Source organism: Oncorhynchus gorbuscha, linkage group LG09, assembly GCF_021184085.1.
Source record: "Oncorhynchus gorbuscha isolate QuinsamMale2020 ecotype Even-year linkage group LG09, OgorEven_v1.0, whole genome shotgun sequence".
NCBI classification, from domain to species: domain Eukaryota; kingdom Metazoa; phylum Chordata; class Actinopteri; order Salmoniformes; family Salmonidae; genus Oncorhynchus; species Oncorhynchus gorbuscha.
Genome location: NC_060181.1, coordinates 65,682,915 through 65,692,129, shown reverse-complemented (window position 1 = coordinate 65,692,129; position 9,215 = coordinate 65,682,915). Strand labels below are relative to the sequence as shown.

At 42.8% G+C, this 9,215-nt stretch overlaps 1 protein-coding gene across 1 annotated transcript; it reads right to left on the bottom strand.

Moving 5' to 3' along the window:
- Nucleotides 1–202: 202 nt before the first annotated feature.
- On the bottom strand, nucleotides 203–8,590 carry LOC124042919. The gene is made up of 10 exons (XM_046361059.1): nucleotides 8,462–8,590; nucleotides 6,865–7,188; nucleotides 6,363–6,626; nucleotides 5,890–6,198; nucleotides 5,403–5,702; nucleotides 3,398–3,499; nucleotides 3,204–3,278; nucleotides 2,427–2,510; nucleotides 2,287–2,318; nucleotides 203–653 (listed from the first exon to the last, which is right to left on the bottom strand). Exons 1-10 carry the CDS (start codon nucleotides 8,547–8,549, stop codon nucleotides 618–620), a joined length of 1,614 nt encoding a protein of 537 aa, XP_046217015.1. The 5' UTR covers nucleotides 8,550–8,590; the 3' UTR covers nucleotides 203–617.
- Between the last annotated feature and the right edge of the window lie 625 nt (nucleotides 8,591–9,215).

The following is a 9,215-nucleotide window of genomic DNA, read 5'->3' as shown; positions in this document are numbered from 1 at the left end:
CTTTGTTGGGGAGAAAAGCATTGAATTACTACCTTTTCACTGCAATCCCTAAAGGAACTAGCGATAGCAAAGGAGAAGGAAAGAGGGCTGAAAGAAATGAATTATTCCCCTCCGCAAACCTCATGTACTGTATTCTCGCAAAATAATCATTTTCTTTCCAACAGTGCTATCTACTGGTAACATATCCAACTCCACTCACCTATGCATTAAGAAGAAAAACATTTTTATTTAAACATATATCGAATGAAACATACAAAATGCACATGCATGAAAGCCAACAACTATATAAAACTATTTTTTGCATCCATGGCTGCAATGTAGGTTACAGCCATCAATATTTCAGACCAAAATGTAAACCCTCCAATTGGGCTAGCTGCTGTATTTACACAGCAGTCTTAGTAAGCATATATTACTGTATCATTAAATGCACGAATCAAAAGCAGTATAATAAACTAATTGAACAAATCCCATAGGTTTACAATGAAAGGTAACTGGCATATAGCATAATTTCAAAAGCAATCAGTATTGTGGTATCATTTTCTCTGTAGACTAATACACATTAAGTCATTGTCAAAATGTGGAACACAATCCCTGAAATTTAACATGGGTAATTTTCCTTATATGTTGAGAGTTGAATAGATCACAGCACTTTCCTGTATGTATGGACATGAACACCAGTTAAAAAGTTAAAAAACAAGGAGCACACTACCTTTAGACAGATATTACAAATAGTAACTATATATATATATATATGCAGTACCAGTCAAGAGTTGACACACCTACTCATTCAAGGGTTTCTTTACTTTTACTATTTTCTACATTGTAGAATATTAGTGAAGACATCAAATTAACACATATGGAATCATGAACTAACCAAAAAAGTGTTAAACAAATCAAAATATATTTTAGATTCTTCAAAGTAGCCCCCTTTCCAGTGATGACAGCTTTGCACACTATTGGCATTCTCTTAAACGGCTTCCCCAACGGTCTTGAAGGAGTTCCCACATATGCTGAGCACTTGATAGCTGCTTTTCCTTCACTCTGCAGTCCAACTCATCCCAAACCATCTCAATTGGGTTGAGGTCAGGTGACTGTGGAGGCCAGGTCATCTGATGCAGCTCTCCATCACTCTCCTTCTTGGTCAAATAGCCCTTACACAGCCTGGATATGTGTTGGATCATTGTCCTGTTGAAAAATAAATGAGAGTCCCACTAAGCCCAAACCAGATGGGATGGCGTATCGCTGCAGAATGCTGTGGTAGCCATGCTGGTTAAGTGTGACTTGAATTCTAAATAAATCACAGTGTCACCAGCAAAGCACCCCTACACTGTCACACCTCCTCCTCCATGCTTCACAGTGGGAACCACACATGCAGAGATCATCCGTTGACCCACTCTGCGTCTCACAAAGTAATGGAGGTTGGAACCAAAAATCTCAACTTTAGATTCATTAGACCAAAGGACAGATTTCCACTGGTCTAATGTCCCTTGCTCATGTTTCTTGGCCAAAGCAAGTCTCTTCTTATTGGTGTCCTTTAGTAGTGGTTTCTTTGCAGCAATTAGACCACGAAGGCCTGATTCACACAGTCTCCTCTGAACAGTTGATGTTGAGATGTCTGTTGCTTGAACTCTGGGAAGCTTTTATTTGGGCTGTGGCTGGTAACTAATGAACTGATCCTCTGCAGCAGAGGTAACTCTGGGTCTTCCTTTCTGTGGCGGTCCTCATGAGAGACAGTTTCATCATAGAGCATGAAGGTTTGTGACTGCACTTGAAGAAACTTTCAAAGTTCTTGAAATGTTCCGAATTGACTGACTGACCTTCATGTCTTAAAGAGATGGACTGTCATTTATCTTTGCTTATTTGAGTTGTTCTTGCCATAATATGGATTTGGTATTTTACCAAATAGGACTATACCACCCCATACCTTGTCACAACACAACTGATTGGCTCAAACACATTTAGAAGGAAATAAATTATACAAATGAACTTTTAACCAGGCTCAAACATGAATTGAAATGCATTCCAGGTGACTACCTCATGAAGTTGGTTGAGAGAATGCAAAGAGTGTGCAAAGTTGTCATCAAGGCAAAGGGTGGTTACTTTTTATCACATTTATTTAGATTTGTTTAACACTTTTTTAGTTACTACATGATTCCATGTGTTACTTCATAATTTTGGCAGTCTTCACTATTAATCTACAATGTAGAAAATACGAACAATAAAAACCCTTGACTGGTACTGTACATAAATAACAAAACGATCATTATAATAAAGTGCTATTCTCACCTGATTTGACCTTGCTGTGACTCTGTTGGTATCTGAAAAAAAGATAATCATATAGTTACGCTTCATCTACACAAGTTACATTCTTTGATCGCCTCACATTCAAAAACCATTCTGTTTTTCCACACACACACACTACTCACCACCAAGCCTGGGTTCACCCAAAGCAAATTCAGAGTAATGAACTTCCTCATTCTCATCTTCCCCTGTTTGACCCTTCTGGCTCTCTGGTAGTAAAACAAAAAGAAGCCCAAATGTTAACACAGTTGTAATTTTTGTGTAACTTCCTATACATCGGTTGGCACTGTGGAACATTCTGAATGTCATCTTGAAAGTCATCTCTACTTTCTGCTTACTGTACCAGTGGAGGCTCCTCAGAGGAGGAAGGGGACTGCCATCCTCAGTGAATATAAAGCAAATAAACTGTTCAAATGTTGTCTTCTCTCTCTCAATGAGTCAACTACTCACCACATTTTATGCACTGCAGTGCTAGCTGGCGGTAGCTTCTGCTTTCAGTATAAAATTCATTCTGATATTTTGATTGGATGGACAACATGTTAGTTCATGCTGCAAGAGCTCTGATAGGTTGGACGACGGCCTCCGGATTACTGTATAAGTCTATGGAAGGGGGTAAGAACCATGAGCCTCCTAGGTTTTGTATTGAAGTCAATGTAAGATAACTGTACTCTGGCTACATGGTGTGACCCTACAGAGTACTGTTGAGGCTACTGTAGACTATTGCAAAACAGTGTGTTTAAATCAGTTATTGGTGATAATAATATTCTTTTGTATAATTTTATCCAAAAAGGATAACTTTAATGTTTCACTATAAACAATAGTGGATGGTCCACTCCTGAGGAATCTCCACTGCCATATCTATATTGTACATCACATTAGACCCAAAGTGAAGAAGTGCATACCTTGGTCTCTTCGTGGATCTGTGGTGTTATCGTAGACTGGATCATTCTTCTGGGTCAGTGGTAGGTTCGTCACAGCTTTGAAAATAGCGATCATAGCAAAAATGTTCACACAATTGTTGACATAGGCCTAAATTGAAGATGTAGCAATCCAACGAGTTTGATCAACAATAGTGGCCATTATCCGTGTATTTTACCTGTCTTCTTCCTCTTCAGGTAGAACACCAGAGCACCAACCAGGACCCCAGCAACAACCATAGCAATGCAGCCCACAATGATCACAGTCCGCAGACAGTCATCTGTGGTAAGCAAAAAGACACAAACAAAGAGTATGAGAGAGAACATGCTGGGATATGAGATACCTGAGTACTTACTACACAGCTTACTCCATTTGCTAAGTGTAACGAGTGCGCTGAGAGTCGGGAAGCAAGTACAGGGAGTGAGTGTTTTAATAAATAAACACAAAAAACACGAAACACAAACAACGCACCGACATGAAACTGAGCCAACGCACCGACATGAAACACCTGAGGAAAGAACCAAGGGGAGTGACAGATATAGGGAAGATAATCAAGGAGGTGATGGAGTCCAGGTGAGTGTCATGAGGCTGAACCTGTCACGCCGGCTGGTGAGCGAGAGCCCGACGAGCCGGCGGAGGCATGAGAGCCCGACGAGCCGGCGGAGGCATGAGAGCCCGACGAGCCGGCGGAGGCATGAGAGCCCGACGAGCCGGCGGAGGCATGAGAGCCCGACGAGCCGGCGGAGGCATGAGAGCCCGACGAGCCGGCGGAGGCATGAGAGCCCGACGAGCCGGCGGAGTCATGAGAGCCCGACGAGCCGGCGGAGGCATTACATTTACATTTACATTTAAGTCATTTAGCAGACGCTCTTATCCAGAGCGACTTACAAATTGGTGCATTCACCTTATGACATCCAGTGGGACAGTCACTTAACAATAGTGCATCTAAAACTTAGGGGGGTGGGGTGAGAGGGATTACTTAACCTATCCTAGGTATTCCTTAAAGAGGTGGGGTTTCAGGTGTCTCCGGAAGGTGGTGATTGAGAGCCCGACGAGCCGGCGGAGTCATGAGAGCCCGACGAGCCGGCGGAGGCATGAGAGCCCGACGAGCCGGCGGAGGCATGAGAGCCCGACGAGCCGGCGGAGGCATGAGAGCCCGACGAGCCGGCGGAGTCATGAGAGCCCGACGAGCCGGCGGAGTCATGAGAGCCCGACGAGCCGGCGGAGGCATGAGAGCCCGACGAGCCGGCGGAGGCATGAGAGCCCGACGAGCCGGCGGAGGCATGAGAGCCCGACGAGCCGGCGGAGTCATGAGAGCCCGACGAGCCGGCGGAGGCATGAGAGCCCGACGAGCCGGCGGAGGCATGAGAGCCCGACGAGCCGGCGGAGTCATGAGAGCCCGACGAGCCGGCGGAGTCATGAGAGCCCGACGAGCCGGCGGAGTCATGAGAGCCCGACGAGCCGGCGGAGTCATGAGAGCCCGACGAGCCGGCGGAGGCAGGGGAGCCTGTAGCGGCTCCCGGACCCGGCGTCATTTACATTGACACAATTTTTTTTATTTTATATATGCTTTCCTTAGGTGAGGTGTTATTCTGTAACGAGTGCGCTGAGAGACGGGAAGCAATTACAGGGAGGAAGTGTTTTAATAAATAAACAAAACAATAAACACAAAACCCAAACACCACACCGACATGAAACAGTCAATAACACCTGAGGAAAGAACCAAGGGGTGTGACAGATATAAGGAAGATAATCAAGGAGGTGATGGAGTCCAGGTGAGTGTCATGAGGCGCAGGTGCGCTTGACGATGGTGACAGGTGTGCGGGATAATCAGCAGCCTGACGATCTAGAGGCCGGAGAGGGAGTATACCTGAAACTAAGACTCTAAATTCATCACAGTTTACATTGCCCAAGGGCAATCCAGAGACATTGATTTGGTTACTTGTATGATGTACTGTCTGTCGTTTGTGATGATGTCATCTTACTGAATCTTTAGTAGATTCCAATCATTCAGATGGAGTGATCTAATGTAATCTACAGACATGTGTTACCTTTCATAGACAATGTTGATGTAATGAACTCTGATCTTCCAGCAGAAATCACTGGAACTGAGGGGAATGCTTGCACTGAGCATGCCCCCTGTGAACAGCATAGAATGCCAGTGCAGCAAAACAAGTCGTTACCTTTCATTGACGACATTGTTGTCTGTGTGGGGAGTGTGAGGGTCAGGGAGGCTGTCGCTCTGAGCATGCCCTCTGTGAACACAGCACACTGCCAGTGCAGCTGGTCGCTACGGAGGCTGGGCAGGGTCACACTGAGCGTCCTGTTAGGGTGACTCTTTGTCAGGACGTCCTGTTTGACCAGCAGCCACCTGCTCCCCTCCATCCTCATCCAGGCCAGGGTCAGAGGGTCGAGGCTCACCTCCGACACCTCACACCTCACCACCACGGGCTGGCCACCAGGGGGCCCTCCAGATTCAGATACTAAGATAAATAACAGAAAACAGTACTGTACTGTACTTTGACTGAAAGAGCAGTAACTGTAACAATGTACTGAACAGCTGATTAAATTAAATTATTCAATGGAAAATGAATGGTTGTCATAGTAACCAACAGTATAAGTGAACAGAGTGTCTGCTCTCTCATTGTTAAAAGACAAAAGCAAAGTTACCTCGAATGGTTGTGATTTTAACCGAGCTGAACCTTTGGTTTTCAAAGAAACATGTGAAAACTCCACTATCCTCAAATGTCACCGGTGAGACATGCAGTGGGAAATCATATCCGTTGAATGAGGGAGATGAGAATCGGTCACTTCTGACTTTGCCTGATGAAGTCAGAGTAACAGATGTTGTTGATCTGCTCATGGTCCAGTCGGCTCTGCTGTATGAGGAACTTGGGGGACTTGACCTGCAGATCAACTTCACCTCACTGCTGTTGCTGCTCTCTCGAAACAGATGTATCAATGGGTTACTAAATGTGCCTGGAAAAAAGAAACGTTAAAAGGAAAATGCTGATGATATTGTTTGCCTGTATGGTGCAGTTGTATCACTCTTTTCTTTGTATTATTGAGGACCATCTTCCTGAATATTTCACATTTGGTCAAGTCATGCATTAATATATTACATTCATGTTAATAAATCTTACCTGTTTGCACATTCAGTTTAGTATAAACTGTAAACAACAATTCTCCATTCAGTCTGAACATGCAGTTAGATCTCCCCTTGTAATTCTGATCGACAGTGTGGATGATCATATGGGCCGTTTTGTTGTAGAACAGCGTGGTGTTAGATGTGGAATCTCCATGACTTTCCCACTGCAGTGTGGCCCCATCTGGTATGTGGGACACCTCGCAACGCACACTCACATCAGAACCCAGATACACTTCATTACCATTATAGTTTGGTGTCACTGCAACAAGGAGATATATATTACTTTACTTCAATTCGTTAAAAGAAGATAAAACGAGGGGAAATGTGGAAATCAGTGGTTTACACTTTTTACAAATCTAAAATGGTTGAAAATCAATAATGAAATGATAACAACAGCAAAAGTTTGTCTCTTATTATGATATTGACGAGGCGATATACATTGATATTTAAAATGATTCAAATTTTACACATTGAGAAACTGAACATGATCAATATACCTTTAACCACAAAACTAAACACCTCAAATCTCGCCAGAACTGCTGAAGCTGGTTTGGTTTGCATGAACACAAACTCTCCAGCATTTTCCTGTTTTTTTTGCATAGACAGGTCATATCCTGTTCCTTGTGAGAAAGGAGCCTGTGTGTTCCAATAAGGATTTCTACTCATGGAGGAAGTGATTTGGGCTACTGAAGTGTTTGAGTGTCTGCCGTCATGTGAGGTCCACATCCATTGGTGCGCTGTCCCTTTCGGAACTGCAGGGGAAACTTGGAGAGTGACTCTGTTATTGGTCTCGGCAAGGAAAAATATCTTCTTTGACAATTCTGTGGAGGGAAGATATTCAAAACGATGGGATAAAAAGCTGCAAAATATCTTTATATTAATATTATTCACTGTTCAAATCTCACATTTTCTCTCGCTCTCTTTCTCACATGACTCCTCAATAGCTTCATCATACTTGTATTTCATGCTTTAAAGGGGCAATCTGCTGATAGAACAACAACAAAGCAGTTAACCTGCTACTGATTTGGGAAACAGCTGAGGGGTCGGCCTGGAGATATTTATAAAAATGTTTTAAATATTTATATAGTTTACAACTTATATTTGGGATACAGATGGGGTACAACAGTTGAACTAAGCTCATTATGCAGTTCAAATATTCAAGAATCAATGGATGTATATCAGGGATGGGCAACTTGGTGGGTGGTGGGGGCCACTAAAACTGAACTCATCATGAGGGGGGGAAATGCCTTGCAGGTCTGCATAACCACATTTGCATAATCCCCCCCACCACCACATAGTGAGGACAACATTTCTGCAGAACCCATCTTGACAGCGGAGAGAAAAAACATGTTTTGGAGTCAATCTTCTACTATTTTACAAGTTGATTTTGTTTGACTCATTTCCTGCAATTCTACACATTTTGCCATAAGGTGAGGAGAAATGTGTGCAGTTTTTAATATGATATCTGAGTGAGACTGACTAACAAAATCAATGTGTTCCCCCCGGATGGTAATTCGACCATGATTACTAAATTTAGAAAGCTAGCAGCAAGACTAACTTACCAATAAAAAAATGTTCAGCTGACATGGACTAATTGACTGACAATCAGTGACTGCATCATAGAAAAACTGCTGATGCACAAACATATTTAAAAAATGTCACATCGTATATTATCCTATTCTAACTTGCAACAGTAGGTTGAGACCCCGACTGAGAAAAAAACGTTTTTTTTAAATGTACTTCTTCTTTTGACCCGAGGGCCTTCAAAAGGGGCGGGCCTCCAGTTTCCCATCCTGGGTGTTCACAGCTGCAGGAAGTAGGAGTACTCAGGCTGCTGTAGCACCCCATGAAATATCTGATTGAAAATATCCTTAAAAATTCACACAAAAATGCAACCCCCTTGACAAAACGTTCTCAGCCCCTCACCCATCCTCCATTGCTGAAAAAATGTACTGCATTCCACCCCAAATTACTTCCTGTGCTGGTGTTTATCATTCATTTAAAGGTCACCAAATGGATGTAGCAACGACAGTTTACCTCTTTAAATGGTGACTCTTTTACGTCAAATAATTCAACCAGAAACACGTTACTCACGTTCAGCTGAGAGTCCCTGACCGGATCTAGATATCCACAGCAGAATCCACAACAACGTTCCACCCATAGAGCCACTGTACTGCCCCATGTTGCTGTATGTTACTGTTCTGTTCCCGTATCTACTCAGTAGCCAACTCATATCATTACTGACGTCTCTGATAAATATGTTCAGAAAATGACTGAAGAAAAGAAGAAGTTCAAAAACTACAGAGGTGACGCAATTATAAAATGAGTGCAAATCTGAGGATATAGTACTTCATAAAATGTCTTTACTTGTATCAGCCATATACTGAATGTAGCAAGCAGGGATTACGGAGCAGGATTAAGGGTTAAATGATCAATGCCACACCACCATCATCATTTATTTTACATAACTAAGCAAGTCAGTTAAGAACAAATTCTTATTTTCAATGGAGGCCTTGGAACAGGTGGTTAACTGCCTTGTTCAGGGGCAGAACAACAGATTTTTACCTTGTCAGCTAGGGGATTCAATCTAGCAATCTTTTGGTTACTAGTCCAACGCTCTAACCACTAGGCTACCTGCCGATAATAGGCATCAATGGGATCAAAACAATAGTCAAACATGTCACAGTTTAGCACCATGTGGCAGAATATAATGTAAATGCTGTGCAATTTAAATCATAGAAGTAGTATTATTACAAGGATGTTACACATTTTATAATTAATATGGAAACAAGACATTTTACTCTTGAAGCAAACAGTGAATATATTGAAAATCCAAAGACCATGATGT

Bases quoted from the DNA above. Each gene is read 5' to 3' on its own strand.
- LOC124042919 (XM_046361059.1), bottom strand. From the start codon at position 8,549: ATGGGGCAGTACAGTGGCTCTATGGGTGGAACGTTGTTGTGGATTCTG. The intron at 7,189-8,461 runs GTGAGTAACGTG...TTCCCTCCACAG, and splicing joins TCAGGGACTCTCAGCTGAAC to AATTGTCAAAGAAGATATTT. The intron at 2,319-2,426 runs GTGAGTAGTGTG...TCTTTTTTTCAG, and splicing joins GGGTGAACCCAGGCTTGGTG to ATACCAACAGAGTCACAGCA.